The sequence below is a fragment of the Rhinolophus sinicus genome, linkage group LG01 (genome assembly GCF_036562045.2).
Source record: "Rhinolophus sinicus isolate RSC01 linkage group LG01, ASM3656204v1, whole genome shotgun sequence".
Classification (NCBI taxonomy): Eukaryota; Metazoa; Chordata; class Mammalia; order Chiroptera; family Rhinolophidae; genus Rhinolophus; species Rhinolophus sinicus.
The window spans coordinates 51,666,305-51,693,588 of record NC_133751.1 but is presented as its reverse complement, the minus strand read 5'-3'; the positions used below and the strand labels follow the sequence as shown (position 1 = coordinate 51,693,588).

Genomic DNA, 27,284 nt, shown 5'->3' with positions numbered 1-27,284 from the left:
CTCGCTGCTCCATTTGTCGTTCGGGGCGGCCCTGCTGGGTCTCTGCTCCCGCTCCCCATACAAGAACGCAGGATATGGTGAGGCCAAAAAGGAACACCCACGGAGCCATAGGTAGGGGAGTCATACCACTATATTCTCTCTGGCGGCATTATACTCTCACTGGAGACTGGATCCACACTGTCTGCAAACCGCCATCCACACTTGCCAGCCCAGCCGCCATCTTCTTGCTAGCCCCATTCTTTTCTCTTCCTCGGCTCTCCTTCGTAGCCGCAGCAGTTATATTAGTGGCTAATGGCTCAATGGCTACAGCTGACGGCCAATCAGTCACAGCTGATGGCCATCTACTACCCGAGCCAGCACCCCTCCACGTGAGGCCGAGAGCCTGTAAACTACTTTCTGGGGCTCTGCCCCCACAACCCATATGAACTCATTTCATCTTCCTGGTAATTCCACAAGGTAAGTACTATCAACCTCCTTTTATAGATGAGAAACCCTTGCTTTAGAGAACTGAAGAAGCTTGACCCCTGTAACAAAGTGGAAAGCAGCAGGGTCTAGGTTCAAATCAATGTGTCTTTGATTCAAAGGTTGAGTTCTATGCACTGCCTTGCAGGCTTCAGGTACGTGGAAACAGCCAAGTGGCAACAAGGATGGTCCTGAATGTCACAAGACACTAAGTTTGGAGTTGGGCCTCTTGATACTTCCTGATGTGAATCTGCAATTGCAGGTGAAGCCAAGTACCCTTTAATTGCAAAAGGCATAGTAGTTTTGCAATTAGCTATTATTACTGTATTATTTCTACTGCGGGCACATGGATAACTATGTTACTCTAAAAAATATAGGACATATGAGTACTACCGTGTTTCCCCGAGAATACAACCTAGCGGGGCAATCAGCTCTAATGTGTCTTTTGGAGCAAACATTAATGTAAGACCCAGTCTTACATTAAATTATGTTAGATGAGACCTGGTCTTATATTATACTAAAATAAGACCGGGTCTTATATTAATGTTTGCTCTAAACGACGTATTAGAGCTGATTGTCTGGCTAGGTCTTATTTTCGGGGAAACAGGTATATGGGCTGGTGGTGCAAGCAAATCTGGGGATTCATGTATAAACTTGTTCTGTGTTCCACTTTCATGTTGGAAAGACCAGGTCATTTTCTCCACAACCCTATCCTTGACAAGTGTCCTGTTCACCACATCTCTGTTGAGTGGTTATCTAGTCTATTCATTTTCTTCAAGTGGCAGGATGTTCCTGTTTCACATGGTGTGTCCGATCTCTTTGGATATCTCTTAAGTATCCACTTCCTTTCAATGCTGAGGGCTGAATGTGTCCCACAAATGGCACTAGCCACTATCCCAAAAAGTTTTGTTTGATATTCACAAAACCCTTATACCCTTGTTTTAGCCCTTTTACACAATGAAGAGATTGAAAGCCCTGTTTACCTCTCCGAGAGGGTTCTGCCAAATAAATGAATACACACAGGACCAGTTTAACTGCCCTTTCACCCAAAAGCTCTGCAGTGCTGTCATTCTGGGTCCAGAAGGGTCTTTCACCATCCAGATTCATGCTTTAAATACAACTTGAAAAGGGGATTGCTCAACTCCTGTGAAAGGGTAACCCATTGCCCAACAGCTGAAAGTGTCTCCTCCATTACTGGAACTGGCCGCCCGGTACAGGGATTACTGGAAAGGGATGTTATGATTGAGACACTTACTCAAAATGCAAATTTTCAGGAACATTCTGAAAGTGATAGTGGGCTTCGTTTATTAAGGACGTGGGTACAGAAAAAGAAAGAAGTGATGAGAAAGCAGGGGAGCAACGCTGAGGTGGAACGGGTGTGGAGCAATGGTGGGGAGGTCAGGGAGGCAGTGAGGAAGAGGTTTTATTTTACTAGAAGGGAAAAACACATAGAAGCATTGGACTTTTACAAAAAGCCCAGACTAAGCATCGCTTGGTCTGCTTGTAGGACTGTGTCCAACTCACTGGAGTCTAGGAAGCCGGAGCCTGAGCTCTTTCCCTGACGCCATAGCAGATTCATTTGGGAACATCATCCTCTTCACTGAAGACTGATTTCTACCATCCGTGCTTATGGATTTGGATACAAAACGAGTCTCTTGCTGGGAACCCTTAAAGAGGTTCCACTTTCTGCCTTAGTTCTGGCCCTCATAGACTATCCATTCTCATAGTCTATTCATTCAAATGAATCTTGCGGATTCATTTTGGATAGAGAGACTGCAATGCTCCAAAGAAATGCTGCTCTAACAGCTCCTGGACACTCAAAGAATTGCTTTCAAATTTACTAAAACCCTTGAATTTGAATAAGACCTCTGAGGAGGGTATAACAAAAAAAAAAATCAAAGCACACTCTCTCTCCCCCCCAAAGCATTTACAAATATGTCTTATTCAGACAGGAAACTGACTTACGGATGCTCCAGTCTAAATGACAGGTTAGAGACACAACGCCTTGCATTCAAATCCTCTGACCCACTCTGTGTTCTCGAGCATGTATGTACCTTAAGCCATCTGAACCATGATTTAATCATATTAAAAACAAAAACAAAACCCCTGTACAACAAGCTCAAATTTGGGTTGAAAATGTTTTATTAACTAGAAAGAGACTTATTATTTATTAACTAGAAAGTGGTTATTGTTATTGTTCCTTAATTCAACAATTAATGGACATCACCTCTACAAAGACAGTGCTGAGGGCTAAAGGTGCAAAGAAATGAATAACTTACCTCTGGATGGCAATGAAACACATACTTTAATGTAAGTTAGAAAATGATAAATGTGATACACCTACCTCATTTCACTTCTGCTTAAAATAGATTGAGGAGAGAATGAGATCTAATATACAACCTTCAAAACTTTACTCCACTAGAACTGGAAAATGGGTTATAAAATTTTCCTTCAACTTTAAAACATGCAACATAACATATTATACCTTTTAAATGAAGCTCTACATGTCCCATTAGGCCAATTTCTTTATTTAAGGCAATTGAAATTTTAAGCACTACACTAGAAGAATGATACTGATATACTGGTTGGATCCAAAAGAAAGTGGTCAAAATTGTAAGAGGCCTTGATATCAGGACAGACAGCAAATAGATGAAGGAACTAGAATTTAGTCAGCACGGAGAAGATTCAGATGGACATGAGAACTTCAAATAACTAAAAAGCTTTCAAGTGGAAGATGTATTAGCTGTCTCCTCAGCTGTTCTCTCAGTGGACCAATGAGTAGATGTTGCAAGGAAACAGACTTCTGTCCAAAATAAGAAATAACTTTATAACTGTTAGAGAATTCAATCTCTAGAGCTAGTAAATTTCCCATCACTGGAACTACACTTACTTAAAAGAATATAATGGTAAACCTACTGCAAAACAGCTCTGCAAGCTCCATTGCAAAAAGACTCTTTTTGAAAAGTGAGTAAGCACCCCTCTGTTTGTTTCTTTTATAAATTGTTCATTTGGCTAACTGGCACAAAATGAAAGTAGACCTCCATATGCCAAGACCCACCCATAGAAAGTGAACCAAAGGGCATACTTGATGAGTTTGAAGGGGCCTTTTATGTACTACTCAGTGAGCCTCTGCCATCCCCAAATCTCACAGTGATCCACATCCCTTCCTGATTTTCTGCTGTCAATTGTACTAAATGAAATAATTCATTGTCCCTGAAGTCTGCTTTATAATGCAGTTTTACTCATCAAGGGAATGTGTGTTTGATATACACTTTATCCAACAGCCCTATCTCTTGGGCACAGTATGATCAGGTTCTATTTCAGAAGGGGAGGTGGCAAATTATTTCAAACTGCATGAATTTCTATAAGTGCAATAACATTCCTCGGTTTTTAAAGGGCATTTTTTTTTCTTTTAAAGTTGTCATTTGAATTCAAACTCTTTGGAAAACATGCATAATAATCTTAATGATCCCATTGAACAGTTTAAATTCAAATTGTGGAGCATTTGAAATACCACGCTGGCAGCACTTTCCATAAATTACTCTCAAATTCAATACATCCTTAGACACACACACACACACCCTCGCGCCGCGCGCGCTCGCACACACACACACACACACACACACACACACACACACCAGTACCACACTCAAACATCTTTAAATTACAGATTCTCTTTTCTCGTTCCATTTATACTGTTATGTAGTTGATAAATTAGTACTGTAATGTCTGCTTATACATTTCCATATTATTTTTCAAGAATATAATTTTGTGGTAGGCATAAATTTTTATTTCCCCTCAGGGTAAATGATGCTTTGTTCTGTGGTAAGTTTCCTGGCTTTGGTGTGATCTTGTGCTTGTGTTTGAATGCACACATGGGTGTCTGCCTTGGTGTTTGCAAATAAAGTTTGATTTACTTACTTACCTTGCAGTTAATTTTGTACATGAGCATTTTTAGGAAATTTACTCATTTACCTTCCAAAACATTCTGTATACCAGCATTGTTAGGAAAAGGCTGGGAGGCTGAATAAAAGGTCACTTTGGTAGAGGAACTGACTGCTAACCTGGGATTTTTATAATGAGCTTTCATCTATAGCAAAATCAGACAAATTACATCTTGGGAATTTAATGACTAAAGAAAGCTCTTTTATGTATATGAGAGGAAAGATCTCATTTTCATTTTATTTCTAGTATTTTTGAAAATTGATATTTGTTCACAAAGCTTGTCAGTAAGATTTTAGAAATGAGGAAAAACATATCAATCTGCTGGGAAATATTCTGTTTGTAATATATGGCATAAATAAAGCAATTAAGAATGCAGGCATTGTGCATCAGAATCCCAGGCTTGTGCAATTCACAAATTTAATGAGGACTTCACTCTGAGGGAAAATTTCCCCCCTAATTTTGAAAATATAGGTGTTCTATGCCACAGAATTGCACTGAAATCTATCCCCTTCCAGTGGAAAACAGTTGGAATGTTTGCTACCACTTAAAACGTCAATGAAAGAGTAATGATTAGCTACTTGGGAATAATTAGAATTTTTTCTTAGGCTGATTAAAGACTGTTTTGATGTGTTAACAGCCCCTAATGAAATTTACAATTCACTGATTGAAGAAGAGAACAGTTGATACAAGTACTTTAGACTACAAGTGTTGGCATCCACTAGTTAAAATGATCATTACAGTACTGAGTATGTTAGTATTTAGAAGCTATCTCACCAAGTTGTTTATTTCCTTATAATGATTTTTAAAATGCTAACTGAAATTTGTAATTTATAGTCTATTATATTCAAGGGACAGCAGCAAACCTCTCCAGTGTTCTAGGGGTCAGGACACATCATGCGTATCATTATCAACAAACATTGACTGAATTTCCCCAGGAATGTGAGGCCTGCGCAAGGAGCTGAGGGGAGGCAGAGAGACACAGGACGTGGTAAGACACTTAACATCTACTTGGGGACCTCGGACTGTGACATGCTTAGATAAATAGCTACAAAATCAGTCCCTTCACTTCATGTGTCCTCCCCTGCCCAACCGTCAAAAACAGTTCATATACCCACTATGCACTTAACATTTTACGTGTTGGTCTGTCTGGATGGCTATCTCTTTCCACTGGCAAGTTCTTCAAGGACTGGGGATTGTGTCTCTTTCAACTTTGTACCCACAATGCCCAGTACAATATTTGAAATTTGGAGGATGCTCAGTAACATCCACTGGATTGATAAATAACTGAAGACCATGTAGGTAGGCAACTGAAACGCAGCGGTAAGAAAACTAGACTCATAGTCAGAAAATGATGTCAGAGCCCATTTTCAGTTGCTCAGCTCTATGGCCTATGTTCTCTGAGCCTCAATTTTCTCATGTTTAATCTAGGAGCAACACCTGCCTTGTGGGATTATTGTGAGCATCAGATGAAAAACAACTATAAAAAAGTTCTTTGGGCACACGCATTTAAGTAGAAGGTACTATTATGCTAAACAATTGGTACAGGTGGTAAATGCTAAGAGATATATAATTAACATAGCTTGAAAACAGGTAGATGATTAAGTGAAATTGCCTAATACCGTCCAACGGTAACTCAAGGAATTGGGAGCGAAGTCACTCTTTTCTGAAAAAAGCCTAATTAATCATTTTCTCCCATGTGAAGGCAACACAAATATCATACAACAAACTGGTTGTTACATGTAGGGAATCCGCATGATTCTTTTACCTGGAACACTTGCACTTTTACTGGGCTTCAGTTTACTAATCTGCAAAACAGAGGCGCCTGGGTTAGCGAGTCTTCAAGGTCCTTTCCAGTTTCACTGGCATCCATATTGACTCCCACTCAGTTTTCCTGGCAAAATGGATTTAAAGTGTCTAGCAGCACAGCAGTACTTCTTCCGTAGCTTTTACATATCCACCTTTTCAGAAAAGAAGGACATCACCAACGTGGCTGTTTCCCTGCCTGCTATTTCTGTGGTCTCCATACAACGGAATTTGGTCTTTGCAGTGCATCCCGTTAAGGGGCTAGAGAAAGGTGATGAGTCCAAGACCGTCACACAGGCAGAAAACCTATGAACCTGAAGGCATTTTCACCTCCTCCATTCCCAAATTTTCCGCAGAACAATATACACATGGAAGAATGCTCAATAAATCCTTACTTACTGTTAGGAAGCATTTCTTTTCCTTTAAACCCAGAAGTTATAAAGGAGTTCAACATGAAAAATCAATGTTTAGAAATCGGAATTGTTCTTCTTCCTTTTTTACCTCCTGATCAAATTCTACTCCACTGTCAAGGCCTGGCTCAAATGCTGTATCATCTGGGAGGTCTTTCTGGGTGCTGGTCCCTTCCTCCCCGACCGTTTTCTCTGAGCTCTCACCACTGCCTGAATCTCTCTCACTGATAGATTTTGCCTTGTATTACAGTTGTGTTGCATGTCTGATGTTCGCTTCTCATTGATCTAAGGGTCCTATGAGGGCATGGACTGAGTCTTCTGCTGCTCTGTCCCCCACAGCCGACCTTTGTACACAGTCGGTGTTCATGCAATGACTCTTACAATCAGCAAATAGTTTACTCGTCAATGAAAAAAGAGTATATGTTTAAATGCTCACTTTTCCCAAAGCAAGGGAGACAATAGTGCCCTCCATTTCCTGTATTCTCCTCTGGAAGAACTCAGAAACACCCTTGAGCAAAATCTGACAGCACAGTTCACAAAAACAACCTTCTTCCTTTTATTTTACTTTGAACTTAATTAATAGTAATGCTTAACCTGCCACCTCTTAATTACACTGGCAAGTGGGTGAGGCTTATTGATCTGTGAATGAGGAGTCAATTCCCAAAGAGACTTTGACAACCAGCACTTTCTGAGAGAACACATCGTTATTCCAGCAGCTTTGTTGGAATGACCTGCAGGCACTGGCTGGCCAGACGCAGGCCAATCTAGCTTCCTGCCACTCGTGCCAATTTCCTAATGATCTAATAGGAATGTACAACAACCCTCTAAAGAACAAAGTCTTTGTCTTTTTTCTGGTCTTAAAAATGAGGTAAGATGTCGTGGGTAAAAGAGCATCCTTGAAGGAAAATGCAGCAGGGTTGTATAATGTTTTAAACACGCATAGGGACCTACTGAGTGTCTAGCAAAATTCTTTAAAGGCAATAGAATGCTCAATAAACAACTATTAATTGCCAAGTATGTAGCTTCTATATCTAGAAACATAGGATATTCTAATCACCACATTATCAACCAATGCAAATAATGTATTCACAGACTTAGAGCCAAAAGGTGTAATTCATTGCTATGGACTAAATTGTGTCACCGTCACCCCCCACGCCCCCATAGGTCAAAGTCCTAACTCCCGATGTGGTAGAATTTGCAGATGGGGTCTTTGGGAGGCAATTAGGTATACATGAGGTTATGAGAGTGGCACCCTCAGGATAGGATTGGTATACCTTACAAGAGAAATACCAAAGAGCGTGCTATCTCTGCCCCCGCCCCCTGCATGTGAAGATGCAGTGAGATGGCAACCTTCTGCAAGCCTGAAAGAAAGCTCTCATCAGAGCCACAATGCTGGCATCTCCCTTTTGGACTTTCAGCTTCCAGAACTAGGAGGAATACATTTCCATTGCTTTTGCTGCTCAGACTATGGTATTTTCTTATGGCAGCCTGAGCTGACTAATACATTCTTTTTCTTGTAAGTACTAAATACCCACCAGATTGAGATGTATTGCTCTGACACTATTATAGGAGATATGGAGCAAAGTCTGCGGATGAATAGGGAAGAGGAAACGTGCTTCTGAGGAGCACACAGTCTGTGTACATGAGGGTGAGGTTGTCTGCCACTATACGGTGGAAACAGGAACGGGTTAAAACAAAGGTGAGGATGAAACGAAGGCATAGATAAAAGCTTTGGGGATACAGAGTAGGGAGTGCTTGTCTTCAGTTGGAAAGGCGCAGGGAAGGATTCTCAAAACAGTGGTAATCAAATTGAAGCCTGAGGGTTATTAAAAAAAAAAAAAAAGCCCTCCTGATTAAAAAAGAAAAAAAAAAAGTCCTATCTGATGACAGGCCATCTGTTAGCTTGAATTTATTTCAGAGAAAGGTAGAGGCGAAGATTTAGAGTGCAGGAGCTCAACGTTGTGCTCTAATCCTGCACTAATTCCTCATTCTCTACAGCCCTTGGTTTTCTAAGCCTTGATTTTGTTACTTTGTAAAAAGGAATAGTAACAGTTTCCCACTCCTCTGTCAGGACTGGGAAAAGAATGAATATGTGGCATTAGGAGAAAACACGACTTACCATACCACCCAGTGTATAGGTCTGTCTCTTCCTCCACGAAGACTTTTGTATTGAATTCCTCTTTTATTCCTTTCCCAGTTATTTCCTCTGAGGCCCTGGCACATTTAGAATGATCTATTTTGTGGAAAAAAACTATCTGTATACTTCCTATGCTTTATAATATAATTTAGAATCTGTATAACTAGATTAAAATAAAAATTTTCACTTTTTTATGGATAAATTTTAGGTTGTTTTACTTTGAACTAAAGTACCCTGATGGCTTTATTAATATAAATTGTCTCAAATATCTTTTAGCAGTATTAAAGAGCCCAAAAAATAAAAATAACTTCTATAGAAGGTGTTTGCCATCCTTTCAAAAAAATATTTGATATAATTTAAAAACTCATTACATGTGTGTGCTTTTCTGATGCTTTAAAGAGTTCTCAGCCCTAACCAGTCTTTGCCCCTCTCTTGGCATTCTATTTTCCCAGTTTGTAAATGTAGGAGACTGAATTATTTAAAAAAAATCTTTACATTAAAAAAAGTAAACAGGCATTTTTTGAAGACCTACAAGATACCATTCTTGTCAGCATCAAGTGTTCAGAAAGAGCACTTGTCTTACTGTAGTGATGACGCCAACCTCAGCTGGCATCTCCTGACACTGTAGCCAGGTAGCAAAAGAGAGATCCAGGAAGCAGACTTCTTCCTTTTTAAGTTAAGCCTGGCTGTGAGAGGGAATTACCATGGCACATTCAAAGTCATCAGAACATCAGAGAACTTCCATTCAAACTCCCTGGCAATTTTCATCTGCAAGTCAGGTCTGTGTGTTTGACCTTGAGTGCTGCAGCTCTTATGATAATTCTATGGCTGGAAGGTAGACAGCTGGCTTCGCTTTCACATCTTTCCCTTCAACCTTTTATATTTACATTTCAGCAATGCCTGCTCTTAGGCTCCCTGAGCCAAGTTCTCTTTACTTCTTATATACACTAGAGTCCCAAATACAGGTTATACCTAAGGATAGAGTCAAAGACCATCTTAGGAGACACGGGCATCTAGAGTGAAATACAGTTCCTCTCCAACTTCCCCACTGCTTCCCATAAATATCGAAGCAGTAGTAGGCTCATTTATTGTGACAAAACTGTGGAAAAAATAAAGATGAATAAAATGTGACAAGCCCCTAAACCAACCCAACATACACACTTTCCAAGGGTTTCAAATCAGTAAGAGAATGTGTCAAAGATTCGAATAAATGTAACACCAGTTGTAGAGAGTTAAATCCTATAACAGAGGAAAAAACAAAAACCTTGCATGTTCAGGAAAGCCCACATCTATTTGGAGAAGTTCCAGGAAAGCATTTTAAGTTTGGTTGATACACATGTTCAAACGATGGAGATGGGAAAAGGCACAAGGCAGGAAGCAGCTTGGGGATGCCTAGCGCAGACAGAGATGCTTAAACGTATCCATGTCCAGGAGAAGAGGGTCCAGTCTGGCCAATTGTTGTAAAAAGAATCTGCAGCAGACAGATGGGAAATAAAAGTATTTGGGGACTACTTCTTAATGAGCTACTGGAACACAGATGCATGGGCCTCAAACCTGAGTGTGCATAAGAAACCTCCCCAAGAGGCTTGTGAGAGAGGCACATTTCCTGGCTCCTTGTGCAGAAGTTCTAGGGACTGGTGCAGAACTTTTTAAATGAGGACTTTGGAGTGATTCCAAAGCAGGTGACCTCTGAAAAGATTTGGGAACACCAAGTTTCCATAGTCCAGAATTGCAGCTGCCCCTCAGACTGTGAGCTCTCAAACCAGCAGCCTGCAGCTAACATTCCAGAGACAGAAATGCTGACTAATCACTGTCCTTTGGTGACTCAAGTTAGGCACAATTCTCCTTTGCAGATTCTGGCGCTTGACCTTCTGTAGCTACTTACTGCTCAAAGCCCCCACACTTTGATTTTTTTTGTTCAGCCCTTTCATCCAGTCTGAACCCTCATTTAGGCACTGAGGTAAGAAATACTATTCTCATTATATTTGTAGAGAAATTTAAGCTAAAAAAAAAAAAAATGAGGTAAATGCAGAATAGTAGTTGGTCAAGCTGGGCATGAACCAGGTCTAACTTTAAGTTCCATATTCTTTCTTTAAAATCATTTGCTGCCTCACACCAGATCCCCTAAGGAAAAAATGGAATCTTAACTAGGAGTCTTGAACTTATTTTCAGCTTTATTTTTAAAATCAATTTTAAAGCATAATCTCTCTCTCTCTCTCTCTCTCTCTCTCTCTCTCTCTCTCTCTCTCTCTCCTGCCCCAATCCTTTTTCTTCTAATGAGAAATGTAAAGTTATAGACATTTTTCTCTTCTGAGGGTACAGAGCAGCTCAGAAGATCCTAACACAGATTCTGTGCTGTGGCTGGGAACTTATCATTCCTTTCTCCAGCAAGAGATGTAAGATAAGTATGAAAGAAAATGAGGAACAGACTCCTTCCCTATTTTCTTTCCGTCCTTTTATCTCTAAAGTAGGAAGTTTACTGAACCACTGCCAACAATTCACTCAGCCTAATGAAGTGTATAAGTAATAGGATTAAATAATCTTAAACCATTATTACAGTGGCCTGATGCTGACGTTCTTCCAAACTCTGGCAAACACTGAGTGGTGAGTTCATGCTTGATTTAAAAATAAACAAACTAGGGCAGTGGGAAGGTTCTAGCATAAAGTTTCAGAGGCGTTTAACCTGGAAATCTGAGACTCTACATCTTGGTTGGGGCTGAAGGAAACACTGTCCTATTTCTACACTCTCCAACCAAAATTTATGGAATCCAACATTTGCTAGAGATGTTTCTCTGGAGCCTGGAGCCGCATATGGTTAAACCTCTTCCTGTCAGTCCCAAAGCAAGCAGTGCTTTGAAGGCATCATCAAGGTTTATGGTTTCTATTCTTGCCTCTGCCATTAATGCACCATATAACCTCAGGCTAATCAGTCAGCTTTCTTGGGCTTTAGATTTTCTCAGCTATAAAATGACATTATTAGATTTCTAAGGTTCCTCTTGGACTTTGAAAAACATTCTAAATCTATGACAACAGACATTTATGCAGCTTGGGATAGGAACTGGAGGAAAAGATTATGCTCAGCTAGGTCTCTTTTTAAAAAATTTTTTTTATTAGTTTCAGGTGCACAAAACAACGTAATAGTTAGACATTTATCATTTATATCCCTCACACTGTGTGTTCTCGGCATTTGACTTACAGGTGTGTCAATCACTATCCCTGCCAGGGGTGCTTTGGAGCCTGCAGAGACATGGTGACTAGTAACTAAGATCAGCAAAGCGCTAGGGGCTATTTTGGGAAAAGGGCTAAATAACAACCACTAGCAAAGGACAGTGCAGTAAGTATTCTTCCCCCCCTGAAAGCCTTGCTCTTGTAAAATTATAGGGTACTAATATGAATGCCTGCTGAAGTGCAGGGTGCTTCCCAAAGCATATTCAATCCTCAAATAATTTTGCTCACGACTTAGTCATTCCTGTAAATTTTTATAGCATTGTTCACTTAGATCATTTACACTTTTAAAGATTTTCCTAGGTATTTTATTTTCTTTGTTGATTCTTTTGAGGTGTTTGAGGTGTTTTTCCTTGTTATAGTTTCTAAACCTAAAGTTATAATTTTTATTTTGCCAGCTTACTAAACTTTTATTTTTCTAATACTTTAGATTTTTCTAGAAGAATCATATCATCTGTAAATATTTGTACATCCTAACCTTATAATACTGAGTGAAAAAGGCTCAGCAAAAAGGTACAATACACTGCTATTTATTTAAAATGAAGAAACATTACATGCAAACAGCACTATACACACACACACACACACACACACACACACACACACGAGTGCCAAAAAAATGTATCCACATTTTAAGAAAGGAAAAAACTGTATTAAAATTACGCCCATGGCCCATGGTAGCCACTTTGAGCACCTCTTGTAATTGCAGAAGTCAAACGTGATGTGTATTCATCTTTTGTTATTGTTATATATTGAGTATTATAATTTTAATACAATATTTTCCTTTAAAAAAAAAAAAAAAATATATATATATATATATATATATATATATATGGAGAGAGAGAGAGAGAGAGAGAGAGAGAGAGACATGAAAATATAAACAAATGCATAGATAAGATTGAAAAATGAGCATAGTGGTTACCTCTGTACAGAAGCTTTGAGATGGTGATTAAGGACAAGAACCTAAAGAATTTCAACTGAATTGCTAGTGTTTTATTTCTTAAATAATGGATACACAGAATTTAATCATATTATGCTTTCTTTATATTTGTATCTGTGTTCAAAATACTAGATAAATTGAAATGAATATATGTATATACATGAAAGAAAAAGTTTATTATATTAAAATTATTTATATGACTTTTGTTTCCCAATTTCCACTTGAAAGGCTAAAATATTAAGAGCAATATTAATATAATAGCAGTGATCTGGTGCATAACTAGAAAGATTTAGTTTAGTTTATCCTACTCAACATGTTTTTTCCTTCTATTTTATTAGAGCTTGTTTTGTGTTACTGCATTTTTTTAACAAGAATGTGTTATATATTTCACTAAATGCCCTTTTACCATCCTTTATAAAGATGAATAGTTTTTTAAAAAACTGATGAATCAATACAATTAATTGTATTACAAGTTTCCTATTATTGTCCTAACATAGCGATGACGGAATAACCTGGGCTGTTTCATTATGTGTCATTCAATTTGCTAATAGTTCATTTAGGATTTCTGCATTGGTAAAAGGTCATCACAGTTTTCTTTTGGGGGCAACCTAGGTTAGGTATTATTAACTGGGATCAGGCTACTCTTGTGAAATGATTTGGGAAGCTTATCTTTTGCTAGGCCCTGAAATTTGAAACAATACAGGAATCAGTTCTTTAAAGATCTGAAAAATCTTTTCAGTGAAATTCCTTGGTTCTTTCAAAGGTTGTAGCTCTGCATTTCATTCATATTTTTGAGGATATTCAAGTTTTCTTTTCCTGCTATTACTTATTTATTTATTTATGTTTATAGTGCTTTATTTTTCAAATTATTTATTTTTTTTAGTTACAGTTGACATACAATATTATTTTAGTTTCAAGTGTACAGTATAGGTTTAGACATTTATATAATTTATGTAGTGATTCCCCCACCCCACATTAGTCTAGTAGCCAACTGGCACTGTACATAGTAGTTGCAACATTATTGACTATATTCCCTACGCTGTACTTTACATCCCTATGGCTGTTTTGTAACTGCCAATCAGCACTTATTAATCCCTTCATCTTTTTTCACCCGACTCCCATACCCCATCCTCCCCTCTGGCAACCATCAATTTGTTCTCTATATCTATGAGTCTGTTTTGTTTCTTTGTTTATTTTTTTCTTTAGAGTCCACATATAAGTGATGTTGAGCATCTTTTCATATGTCTATTGGCCATGTTTATGTCCTTTTTGGAGAAATGTCTATTCAGGTCTTCTGCCCATTTTTTAATTGTGTGTGTGTGTGAGTGAGTTATATGAGTTCTTTATACATTTTGGATATTAACCTTTTATCAGATGTATCATTGGTGAATATCTTCCCCCATTCAATAGGCTTTCTTTTCATTTTATTGGTGGTTCCCTTTGCCACAAAAATTTTTTAGTTTGATGTAGTTCCGTTTATTTATTTTTCCTTTTGCTTACCTTGCCTGAGGAGATAGATCAGAAGAAATATTACTAAGAGCAACGTCAGAGAGTTTACTGCCTATGTTTTCTTTTAGTTCTTCTGTATTTGAGATTTGCACAGAAAATAGCCTCTTTTATATAAAACTTAAGTGCAATAATTTTAAAATGTCTTATATAACATTTTAAAGAGCTTTTTTTTCATTCCTAATTTTCTCTACTTTGCGTTTCTCTCTTTCTTGATTATCTTGACTGGAAGTTTATTTCATTGCTCCTTTCAAAGAATCATTTCCTATATCTAAAAATCCTAGTATTTTTCAATTTATCAATAACTGCCTTTATTTTAACTAATTCTTTCCTCCTTTAAGTTGATTTTGTTGTCATTTTCTAGTTTTTTAGATTAACATATTTGCACTCTTTCTAGTTGCAATTAATGGTAATAACTTGACTTAGAATTTAACTTGGCTGCATTTCCTTCTTATTGCCATATAGTGTTATCATCATCACTACTTTCTAAGAATTCTTTACCCCAAGAGTACGTTTATTTGCTTATCCTTCTATAGATTTCTTGTCTTTCTGTACTGTGATGTGCAAATCTGTCAGCTAAAGTAGGAACTGTCTACATTTTCCTTTTAGACGGTGATATAATGTTTTTCTAAATATTCCATAGAGATTTGGAAAGAAGATATAAGCTTTTTAAATCAATCATATTATTCAACTTCTATAATTGATTTGCCCAAGACTGTGAGAACTGTGTTAAAGTTTTATAAAGAATATGGTTTTACCATTTTCATCTCATAGTTCAACATTTTTTATTATGTATTTCAATGTAACAATATTTAATGAAGAAAGACAGTACTATTTCTCAGGAACTATAACGTTTATCAATAAAATCATGTTCTTTGGCCTATTTAACAGTTTTGTCTTGAATTGTACTTTGTCTGCTACTAATACTGCAGTTAGTAGGTAAGTAATATTTTCTTTTGGTCTGCTATTTGCCATCATATCTTTTCTTATCTCTTTATTTTTAACTATTAATTTTATTGGTTCATTGCTTATCACTATTTTATTTGCTCTGGAATTCCCAGACACACTGTATTTTGATTTATTTATTTGTCTGCAGAAATATTTCTTTGAGTCACATTTTCAAAAGGGTGATATACATTCTTTTTGAATGTCCATGGACTATTTAAAAGAAACTATTTCAGTAGATGTCAAATTTGATAGACTATTATGTAACAAAAACAAGTTACTAATTAGTACAGATGGTATGATTCCATTGTGTGTATGTAACCACATGTACATAGATTTATGTTTATAGTTATCAACACATATCCATACACAGATACATTAAAATAGAAAAGGAGTATATGCTGAAATATAAGTTGTTATAATATTTGGATGGGAGAGTCATGTACCTTTTTACATATTTTCTAATTTATCTCTAGTAAGCATATAATACTTAAAAACACAACTTTTTGAGAAAGAATTACTACCATATGAAAGAATATTCTAAGTACAGTATTTTTCTAACATGTCTAAAAATAAGGTGAAAGGCACATCTATAAAATTCAGTTTGGGTTCACTGTATTTCAGGTTTTGTAATACTGTAAGTCATAATTCACATGCTCATCAACGAAAGTGTTGGAAAAAGAAGGCTATAACCACAGGGGGCTGTCAGTATCTGCGTGTTTTTAGGAAGCTGAACGTGAGTTTCAGGGTGGTCGTATGGACCCAGCAATAAAATGCAAGTTAGAAGATCTGCTCCTAATTTTCATTTTGTTTTTTACTTTGAAAATATCACAGCTGCTGTAAAATAGAACTAATAATCTCCCCTTTATCTATTTCACAAGGTTCTAATAGACGTGATGATGTGCAATCATAGATGCTCAAAAGCACCGTAAAATGTTAGGGGCTGTGCAAATGGAAGAGATCAGTATTGATACTTATTAGCGTCATTACATCTCTCAAGAGAGTAGTTCCCCTTTCTTGAACCATTTTTCTCCTTCCTGGGAGAATACTTGTGGGGTGATGATGTAATGACATCAAGAAGAAAACGCCTTTGCGTGTGTGCGCATACGTATGTGGTGTGACAGAGACTCCTTGGAGATGAGAGAGCAGAGGTGGGCAATTAAGAAGAGGAGGGAAGTTCCTGTGAACGTTTCAGGTTCAGTCCAAATGTTCAGTTCCTTTCCCAACACTCACATGAAGGCCTGGCCATTACCGCTTATAAAACAATTTATAAGAAAGAATTAAGCATAGAAAAGGACTATGTTCCTCAAGAGGTACAAAATCGACCTCTTAGTATAGGCTGAAAAGTTAGACTGTTTTAACTAGTCATTTAGTGACATAAAGGAGCAAAAAGCTACTAGTGTGTTGGCCACTAATGAGTCACATTCAAGAACCTTACAGTTTTCAGTCTCCTGTGGAGTTGGCCTCCTATTTCCTGAGGCCTTTTAATCACTTGGATTTGAAGTCTAATAAAAATGTCTGTACCACCTTCCACTGCGGGAGACTTAGGAGTTGGATTTGATCCACTCTGAGTAAAAGCCCAGGTTGAGGGGAAGATCCTTGGCAGCTATTTCATAAACTGACTTGCTGAGAATCTCTGAGGTGCTGCGTTAGGCCCAGATGCCTTGGCTGTGCTAAGAACACAGAAATTCTTTTGTAAATCTACATGTGTGGGTATACCTGTCTCCTTATGGGCAGAAGGACGCATAAGTGGGAGGCACTGTTGCTGGTCTTCATATTCATACCGACATACAAATCTTCTTCAGGAAAGCATGAACCTCTTCTCATGTATGTCCTCATTTTCCTTCTATGACATCTATTTATTTCAGTATTTCCATAGCAACTGCAGCTATGAAATTACCCAAACTTAGAGGATTTCTAAATTGTATCAGATTATGCTGAGGGAAAACGCTACGACAATAATGTTACTAATCAGATTAAGACCTTATATTAGTAAATGATTTCATACTGTACAAAATATCACACTTGCTCATTTCTTTTTTTTGAAGACAGGAGAGAAGTTATTGTCACCCTAATAAATGTGGATACTGGCACTCAGAAATCAAATGACTTATCCAAGGTCACACTGGCAGAGCAAGGACCAGAACCAATATATTCTATTTATATCAATTTACTGCCCCAGGAAGCTTCATGCCCTTAATTTTAAGCTGTTCATTTATACAAATCCATAAGAATAATCAAAACTAAGCTTTGAAGAGATCTATCACTAAGTAGAAAATCATCTCATTGACTTTGCTAATAATGGCACAAATTCAAATTCAAATAACTATTACATAATGTATTTCTCCAACAGTGGATAGGTTATAGTTTAACATATGGTCTCATTATTGCAGGTGGTTCTGTAACGGAAAAATCTTTCTCAAGAAATCTAGCAAATGTTCTCCAAATTGTCATAAAGGAAACTTGGTAATATAAATAAACCAAAGAATTTATGCTAAGAATACAATTAAAAATAAAATGATATATAAATTTTCCTCAGTCATTTATAGGCATGATATTTACAACACTAAAACACTGGGGGAAAAACCCAATACCTTTCTATTGGCAAATGATTTTAAAATTTAGCATGTAAACATAACAAAAAACTAAACAGATAAAAAGGTAAAAATAATGATAATTAACAATAGAAAGCTATATAAGTATTTATAAAGTCAATCGATAGGAAACACAAAACAAAACACGTATAACATGATTAAAGAGAATTGCAATGCCTTACAGAATTAAATGTGTTCAATTACAGCTATGTATACATAAGAATTAAGGATTTAAGAGAATATAGTAAAATAGAAATAATCATTGAAGCAAAGATGAAGACATTATTGGTATATTTTCCCTCAAAATTATGTAAATGTTTAGTTTAAATATGATTTAAAATGGATCAATTAAATGGCAGGAATAAATTAAATTTATATTATGCTGGTCTCCTTCCTGGACTCAGAGCATCAAACTTGGGAGGGCCTTACACAGAAATAATTAACTAAACCACTATCTTCAATATTCTGATTCCATCTATTAAAAAAAAAAGAAAAGGAAAGAAAACAAGGTTGAGGTCCAGGACCTGGTTTTCTCTGCTTTGTACAGGATGTCTTTCAGACATCTGTTTCCACCAATGGAACAACAGACAATTTGACTGGATGACACTGCAGGTGCTTGTTCTAAGGGCTTTGGTCCCAAGAGAGATACACCCAGCCGTACTGTCTCCCTATATTTTATTCTCCCCACTTTCCCAATCCCCTCAAAAGAAAACTCTCTACATTTCTAGTGTGGTGGCAACTTATTGGACTTATGAAAGTTCAGAGGAAATTAAAATGTTAAAACATCCATTTAATGGCTGTGCTGAATTCTGAAATCAACATTGAACAAGGGACTTTGAGTAAAGTTTAACTGAATTCTGATAAGATTTAAATTACATTTTAGAGTCACCATGGATAGAACTCATTAAAGAAGAAGTCATGATTAAAGTTTCTTGTAAGGGAGAAAAGTCAGAAAGAATGGTAAGAATTTCCATTATTTGAATTCAGCCAGGTCTTCCAAGGATGTGACTGATTATCTCCCAGATAATGTTTCGTGTTGTAAGCATAGTATAGTATCAGGCAACCAAAGCAGAAGGAGCTACAGGCTAAAGAATCACCAAGATCCTATGCCTGGAATGGAGATGGAAACCTGAGCCCACACACTGTAGAAACCTGTCATTTAGCCAGATTAGACTTTCTTCGGTCCTATCACATATTTAGGAGAGCAAGCAAAGCATTTAAAAATGGAAGAGTGATATGTCTGACAGGCTAAAATAATTTCCTAAAGCCCAATGAATCTCACTACACATGTAAGGTCCTCATATTCAGAAATACTAAGTAGGCCGGAAATCTTACCAAATTTATCTCAGAATAGCATTCATTCCACTACCATTCCTTGAGCAAGCCACGTGTGCTTTACAAGGATTGCCTCGTTTCATCTTCATAAGCCTCTGGGGAAAATCCTGAAATCATTCCGACTATATAGAGGAGGGAACCAAAGCTTAGAAATATCAAGTAACTCTCCCAAAGAGACAAAGCATTAAGTGATAGAACCAAATTCAAACCCATTATTCTTCACACAGTATTATATCATATCCCAGCTCTGTTCATATGATTCCTAGCTCATAAGGGATAAAAAAACAAAAACAAACAAACAAAGAAACAAATGGAAGGAGGCTGCCACAGGAGTATTATTAAAGTAGCAGGAATCAACATCGTCAAAAGAAGGCTGGAAACTAGACATAAGAGCTACAAAGAAACACAGCAATTGGTCGTCACCCAGTATAAGGACAAACAGCAGTAGGTGCTTCTGTCGGCTCTGCGACGTCACTGACGTCACAGAACTCACTGCAGTGAACACTATCATGGTGGTGGTCCTAGGTGAATGTCATTGTGAATGATAGTCCGCACAGTCTTTTACAAAGCCAGGGACATTTGTAACCTTCTCTTTTCAACAAAACTTTCAAAGGGTGATATCTGAAATATTCTTTTTTATTACAGAAGTAAGCTTTTGGTCACTCGACTTTCCCTGTTATGTAATTGCTCCTTCCAGATCAACAGGACATTACTGTGTTTGTGGTTATGTTCTGGACAAACTAAAACCGTGTGGTGTTTGCACAGAACATGGGACAAGGAGTGCCAATGACTGAATACAGCCCTGGCTCTGACACTAACAACAGAAGATGAAAGTCACTTTCTTCCTCTTTGCGTCTCTGTATTCTCATTGCTAAAGAGAGAAGTTAGACAAATTCTCTTTACAGTTTTTTTCCAGCTCCAGCATTGCATGGCATTACAGTGATGCTATATGTTGTTAAGTTGCCGTTGGGGAGGAAAATTAAATGAAAGTGAACTGAAGGAATGCAAAACAGTATTAAAGCCTGCAAGATTTTAATCTTGAAGAACTTTCAGATCTGTGCTACAGACTCCAGGGCTGCAATGAGTTAGAGCTCTCAGGTTAAGGGAAAATGCCAACAAGGCCAGAAACTTCCGCAATAAACTTAAAACTTGGGGATCTGCAAAGCCATGAATAACTCCCGATATCTTGCACCCAAATCTTCTTTTATGCTGCAATGCCTGAGCACTGAGGACCATACCATGGCTCTTTTGTGGGTTTGCAAAAAAAGCACTACTTTTTCCACTAACATGTGTTAAACAGACACATTAAAATCATGCAGAAGGATAGCAAGGAAATTTACTTTAGATTAAAAAAATGTTTATGTTCACTCATTAAATTGCTCTATCAGAAGATAGCTTAATGTATAGATTTGAATAGATTGGCAGAAAAGTAAAAAAAAAAAAGCGAATATTAGTTTTTTTCATCACCCAATGATGTTATTAAAATACAGTTGTTGTGTTCTTTAAAAAAGGAAAACAATTATTAGCTCAGTGAGCAGTCATATTCATTTCCCTTTAAGGTGCTCTGTAATGAAGGGTTTCCCCGTTTACATCATTGAAAACCTGGTAGGTATGATAGGTAAGAAACATTCCAAGTAGAAAAGAGCTAATTCAAAAACCCAGGGTTTTGAAAGAGCATTGATAAGTCCAGAGACCCTACAACATTTTTTTACAAATACTGCCAACTTCAAATGCAGGGCGAGACCTAAAAACGAGAGGTGTGACCCTGCTATTTGGGAGACCTTCTGATGCTCCAGGAGGTAATGTGAGAGCTCATACACACATGCTTGAAAGTCACAGGGTAATGATTTTCCCAGCAGACCATTGACTGAATGGCAGCCCCAGCCCAACATACCTTTCTGACTTCATATGAACACATGGAAAAAAACAAGGTATGCCAATTTAAACACACATATTTTGAAGTCTGAGGTGAAGTAAAGATCTGACGTCTACATTCTATCTGCAGTGATTGGCACTTTACCAAAGAAGGTATCTTTGCAAAGCACCTGAGGAGTAAATCTGAACTTACAATGTAGCAGGGCTCACAGTAGGCTTTCTTCTCCACCGCATAGAAGGGCTGCCCTCGGAGCTTGTTGTTGCAGACGATGCAAGTAAAACAATCCACGTGGAAGACCTGATCCATGGCAGTGCATCCAGTCCCTTCCCCCACTACATTTTCCCCACAGCGAGCACAGCGGCCTGAAAGATAAAAGGGATTGACTGTTAAGAATACACTGAGGAACACTTTCAGTCCTGCTATAGAAGCCAACATGGGGAAGCCAGCAGATTTGAAATGTTAGCATCAGCAGTAAGATCGTCACTATCGCCATCACCACCACAAGAAAGATCACTGGGATAGCCACCACTATCCCCTGTAAGGCCACCACGATGCGGATCCTACGTGAGTCAGTTGAGGAGTTGACCATCACAGCCCAAGATCCCACAGAAAATGACAGAGTAGAACTCAAGTCTCCTGACATCAAGGCCAGTGCTCTGTCTCTTACACTCACATGGAAGTTAGAGAAGAAGGTGACTGAGGAGGGGAGGCATGGAAGGCATCTTCTAGGAAAGCCTTGCTCCTTAGAGAGTCTACGTGTACAATCAGACTGTGAGGAAACTGGGTCCAAACTCAAACTTCAATGGCTTTCACAAAAGCCCCAGTCATAATCCTCTGCATCCAGCTCTCAGTGACGGGCAGATCAAAAGGTAGTCCCTTTTGTATTTCCAGACAGCTCTGGCTGCTGGAAAGTACTTTCTCATAGTGAGCTGGAATGCTTCCTTACTCTAAATACAACCCAATAGTTCTAGTGCTGTGTTCTGAGGATTTATGCAAGAAGTCTCACGTCTTATATTTGACACTCTAAAATATTACAATTCAGTTAGCATCGCCCCCAAGTCTGCCCTTAGTTTGGACATGGCTAAATCCTGCAACACTTCCACATACCGTAGGGTTTTGAGTCCCTCATGGCCCTGAGTTCTGCAAATTTTCAGTATTCTTAAACTGATTCGTGGGGCATCTGGACCACATATGGACATCAGGTTTAGCTTTTTAAAAATCACATTAAGTTTTAAATAATAACAATAAAACATAAGTTAAGAAAAATATTTATGTCAGTGAGAAGCATGGTGCAGTTTGCAATCTGTATTTATATCTGACTCCATCAAGGGAATATTAAGCCAGAGATCAGATCCGTATCCAGTTTCCTTTCTTATGCTTTATTTCTATTAAGGTAAAAAAAAGTCTTAACAAGTAATGACAGGTCACTGGGAATATCAGCAAGAATATCTAGGCTCTTAGAGATACACTATAGCAAGCCTAGTGCTTCCTATGTCTCAGGCATTTTCTCAGTGCTCTATACATATTAACTCATTTCATATTCACAACAACCTATGTGATAGGTAGTGTTATTATCCCTATTATACAGATAAGGAAACTGAGTCACAAAATGATTAATTAACTTCAAACTCAAGCAGTCTAGTTTCAGTGTGTATGGTCTTAACCATTATGTAATCTTGCCTCTGCCTAGTTCTATGCATCAGGATTGAAAGTAGACCTGATATTATAGAGAGATTTCTCACTGAAGATTGTTTTCAGCACTCCATTACATTGGACCAACAACCATTTCACACCTAAAAATAGGAGGGCTAAATGTTTCAACTTGGGAGAAAAGAGGCAAATATTATTTCTAATCCTCTGTGCTTGCATTTGTCCCTGGAAAGAATTTCTTTATACTGAAGGATTTGAATGTCTTTACAGTATAACCCATCATTTTTTGCCCCTAAGGAATAAGAAATATCAAGTGCGGAAAAGGAATTAAATTCTTGGAAACTGAGTTGCCTCCACTGTAACTGATATATTGTGAAGCCTTGATATCATGTTCTTGACATTTGATGAAAACTTTTGTATAATAATTGTAATAAACGTTCTGGTTGGATTTGCAAATTTCTATCCAAGAGTTAACTTGTAACCTGTTTTTATTATAAGATGTATAACCTTAGAAAGGTGCCTTTAACATTTTGGATGTTCATTGCTCTTAGTAACAAAATGAGGTTATTTCATATGTCACTATTTTTGTGATTATTCAGAAAAAATTAATTGGTTTATTAGAAAGTTCACTGTGCTATGTTTGAAAATGATGCTAAAATTCTGAGAGCTTCATGCCACTATCCGACAACATTTCATTATAGAAAACATACTGGGGATTACAGGTAAATGGGTCACCGACCCATAAAGTCTAATGTTTGGAGAGTCATCATCATATTTAGTATTCAAACTTTTCTCTTTTAACTGCCTGTGCAAAAATCGTCACATTCATCATCCCAGCATATACAGAATCACTTCCAATATTTATACTGGAATGTAGTTCATTAAAATTTACATTTGTAATATTAATCTGAAGTAGTATTTATGGTATTATCTTTATTACTATTTTTTCCACCTCCACTGAATCATATTGAAATCATGATCTATTTTTGCTGCACTGAAGAAATAATGCAATACAATAGTAATAATGAAAAATGTAGAGTTAGCAGCAGCAGAAAAAATACATCATAATGTGACATCAAAATACTCTGAGTGGAATGGCACTGTTACTGAATGTTGATTAGCTGACACCTTTCAACAGACAGGCTCTGTGGCACATGTGCAATCTTTAAGAATGTGATGATTATTAAGAGTACGTTGGATTCCTGTGAAAATTTTTATTTTCAAATTTCAAACTTAACAAATTTTAAATTTGTTAAATACAGGTCAACAAAATTAATTGTAATTATTACTCTTTCCCTTTCTAGACACAAAACTGGACTCTGATAGTCCACCAGGGACTAACATGATATGCGGACCACACTTAGGGAAAAACACCGTTTTGCCCAAATGCTTTTGCCCGTTGGCCATGCGGGTCTACAAAGCAGATAGAAGTAGCAGTTATGATTCAGATCAGGCTGCCCAAAATGTAACATCTGGAATCTAAGAGTCTGAGCCCACAGGGCTCATGGAGAGTTTGAGAGCTACCCATGAGGACTGGGGAGATATTTCAATCACTGATTAGACGGAAAGATCAGAGCAGAGCCCTAAAGGTCAAATGAAAAGATTAGCGCTGGATTTCTCATTCCATTCAACAGGCATTCTCCAGGTTTCTACTCTTTGCACAGTACTATATTCTGTGTCTGTATGACATACAGAAATGGATTAGACAATATCAGTACCTTTTACAGTCATTATGAGACTATACACATTCCACAATCACGTGACAAAGTGTCACATGAGAAAGTGCAATGGAAATGTGGAAGGAAAAATAACATCTGAGAAGGCTCAGGAAAAGTTTTGTGGAGAAAGAAGTATTTGAGCCCAACCTTAAAGGACGGAATTTTGACAGGTGGGTATGAAAGAGGAAAAAAAAGAAAAAGATCTTAGTTTTTCCAAAGAGGGAATGGGTGGCGGGGCTTACTGGATCCAAAATCCTGCCATGATTTGGTGCTGGCACAACAAGGCTTTGTCTTCTCAGCACTGAAAGCAGATGAACTGTATTCATTAGGAACAATCTTCTCCTTTATATTTGGGAGAATATTGTTCCAGAGTGGGTCAAACTAATATGCTGGATGGACCCAGACATGACCAGCTCTCCTGCCTCCCATATTTTTCCTATTCTTGGGAGGAATTGGGACACTAGGCTCGAGGGCAGTCAGTCTGGCACCTTTAAAATCACAAGCGCAGAAAAAGAGCAAAGAACAAAAATTAAAAATAGCTCTACACATCAGCGGGACACGAAAGGTGCCCGAATGTTCCCTTTTCACATTAACGGAAACTTATACAAACTGCTTTTTAGGGAGGCATTCAGAATGGAAAGAAAGTTACTCAAGCATAGTGCATCCTTGCCTCTACAGGGGCTTATGCTCCACATCACTGAAAGCATACCACAGTCTACTAATGCCCTTCTTTTAGACAAGTAGCTCAGCATTTTAAAACGAGAACAACCAAGGGAAGGGTACCGGACTTGAAGGCATCAGAGTATGAAGGAAACATCGTTGATTAGGGGCCGGTAAGAATCCAGGGTCAAGTTCAGACCCAAGGCTGGTATGAGGAGCTTGTTGGCAAGGCTTAACACATTAACTTAAAAAATGCAACAACAGAGGATCAAACAGCCTGGGCAGGAATTTGCCAGTGAATTAAGACACCTGAACCAATAATAATAAAAAGAACAAAACAGGAAAACTTGTTTTTATATTATTGCTTTTTCTATATGTTGTTTTCTCTAGGGACTGTGGAGAGACAGTCATAAATTCTTCTCGTCCCTTATCCCTGCTCATTCCTCCAACTACAGCAACCTCTGGAACATCTCTGAAACGCTTCCTTCTCATCACATGCCTACTGCCTAAATTGGGCTTATCTTTCATGGGCCATTGCAATGGCTTCCTGGTTGTTTTCGCTCTCTCTGATTTATTTCCTCGTGCAAATGGGAAGTTGTTATGAAAGTCTTAGTACTTGAGCTAAGTCTGGAAGGTCACACAGTTTTTGAACAAGTCCTTTTTAGGAATGGCATAAGTAGACAGTGACATTGCAGGCAAACCAACATGTTGAACAGTGGAGGTGGAGTAGTGGAACATGGATTTTCATATTTAATGAGTCCAGTTTCCTCTTTTTGTAATGGGAATTTCTTTCCCTCATAATGTGAAAATAAAATTTTATTTAAATTTTTTTTTTCCTGGGATCAGTACATCATTAATACAAGAGGCCATAGGCTCTCTTTCGCAAACACTGCTTGTTTTTGAGGTGGGACCGAAAATGTCCATAGCAATTTTGAGGGTTGGTGTCATAGTGATCCCCTGATGACATGCTCTGAAACTTGAATTTTATTCAACATCAAAAGTAAAATAGCAAATTTATGTAGACATCAAGCCAGGTCACATTTGTCTTCATGTCCTCCTTGCTTGACTTATAATAGAAATTTTAGGCACAAGCAAAATTAATATTCTGTCTTTAACTATTATAAAGAATTGAAACTCTATATGCCAATTGTACAATATATCAGCTTTCTCATTAAACACCTTCTAAAATATATTCTGAACAAAGTCCTGTCCCAAAAATTGAATCAATAAGGTTATATCAAGGTAGTGAAATGACGATAGTTTTCCTAGAAACAATTTATTCTATATATGGCCACTGGAGTTATGATCTTAAAGCAGAGCCTCCATTAAGCTGATTCAGAAATCATCCTCCACTAAAGGCACAAAAATATGATAGAACAAGTTTGCATTCTATATGTGACAGGACCATATCACATTCACTGAAGGTTCTATCTAGACAGGTGGAATTTTCTAATCACCAAAGCTTTTATTTTATGGAACCCTGCGGCATCAATCCACGTAGTAACAGACAACCTGTTATTTAAACCTCTTAAGTTCTAGGACAGTGATTCTCAGTCTTGCTGGTATGTTGTAATCATCTGGGAAACTTAAAAAAAAAAAAAATACTGTTCTTTGGGTCCCTGATCCAGAGATTCTGATTTCATTAGTCTGAGGTGGGATGTCCTAGGATGGAAGTTTTAAAAGCCTGTCTGGTGACTCTAACATTCAGTCAGTTTGAGCCACTGTTCCACGGGGTGTCTATTTCTGTACTGCTTGTCAGGAAAACAGCTGACAAGTATCACCCAAACAGGTTTCATCTGCATGCAAAACAGTTTGGGGCAGACTGGTAACAATGAGTTGGCTGGAAACAATTTTTTTGTTCTGTGGCATCACAATATGTGTTGCGTTCATCAACAAGAGTAATCTCCCTTATGTCTTAGTTTGAAGAGTTTTCCGTGGCTTTCCACCCTTTGATAACTACATGAACAGAATCCACTAAGTTTTCTCACAAACTATTTTGCTAGCACTGAGTCAGAGAAAGTAGTTCACCTAATTATAAGCACTCTTATGGCACAGGCTTCTTTTGTGTCACAAATTAA

General features: G+C 37.7%; 1 protein-coding gene across 20 annotated transcripts in view; it reads right to left on the bottom strand.

Moving 5' to 3' along the window:
• Window positions 1–27,284, bottom strand: part of LPP (LIM domain containing preferred translocation partner in lipoma) — a 650,163-nt gene that overhangs the window by 95,834 nt on the left and 527,045 nt on the right. For all 20 annotated transcript variants that reach the window (XM_019752112.2, XM_019752114.2, XM_019752115.2 and 17 more), the window contains one exon: window positions 21,371–21,540. In XM_019752112.2, the coding sequence (XP_019607671.2) occupies window positions 21,371–21,540 (170 nt within the window). The remainder of the gene's footprint in view (window positions 1–21,370; window positions 21,541–27,284) is intronic.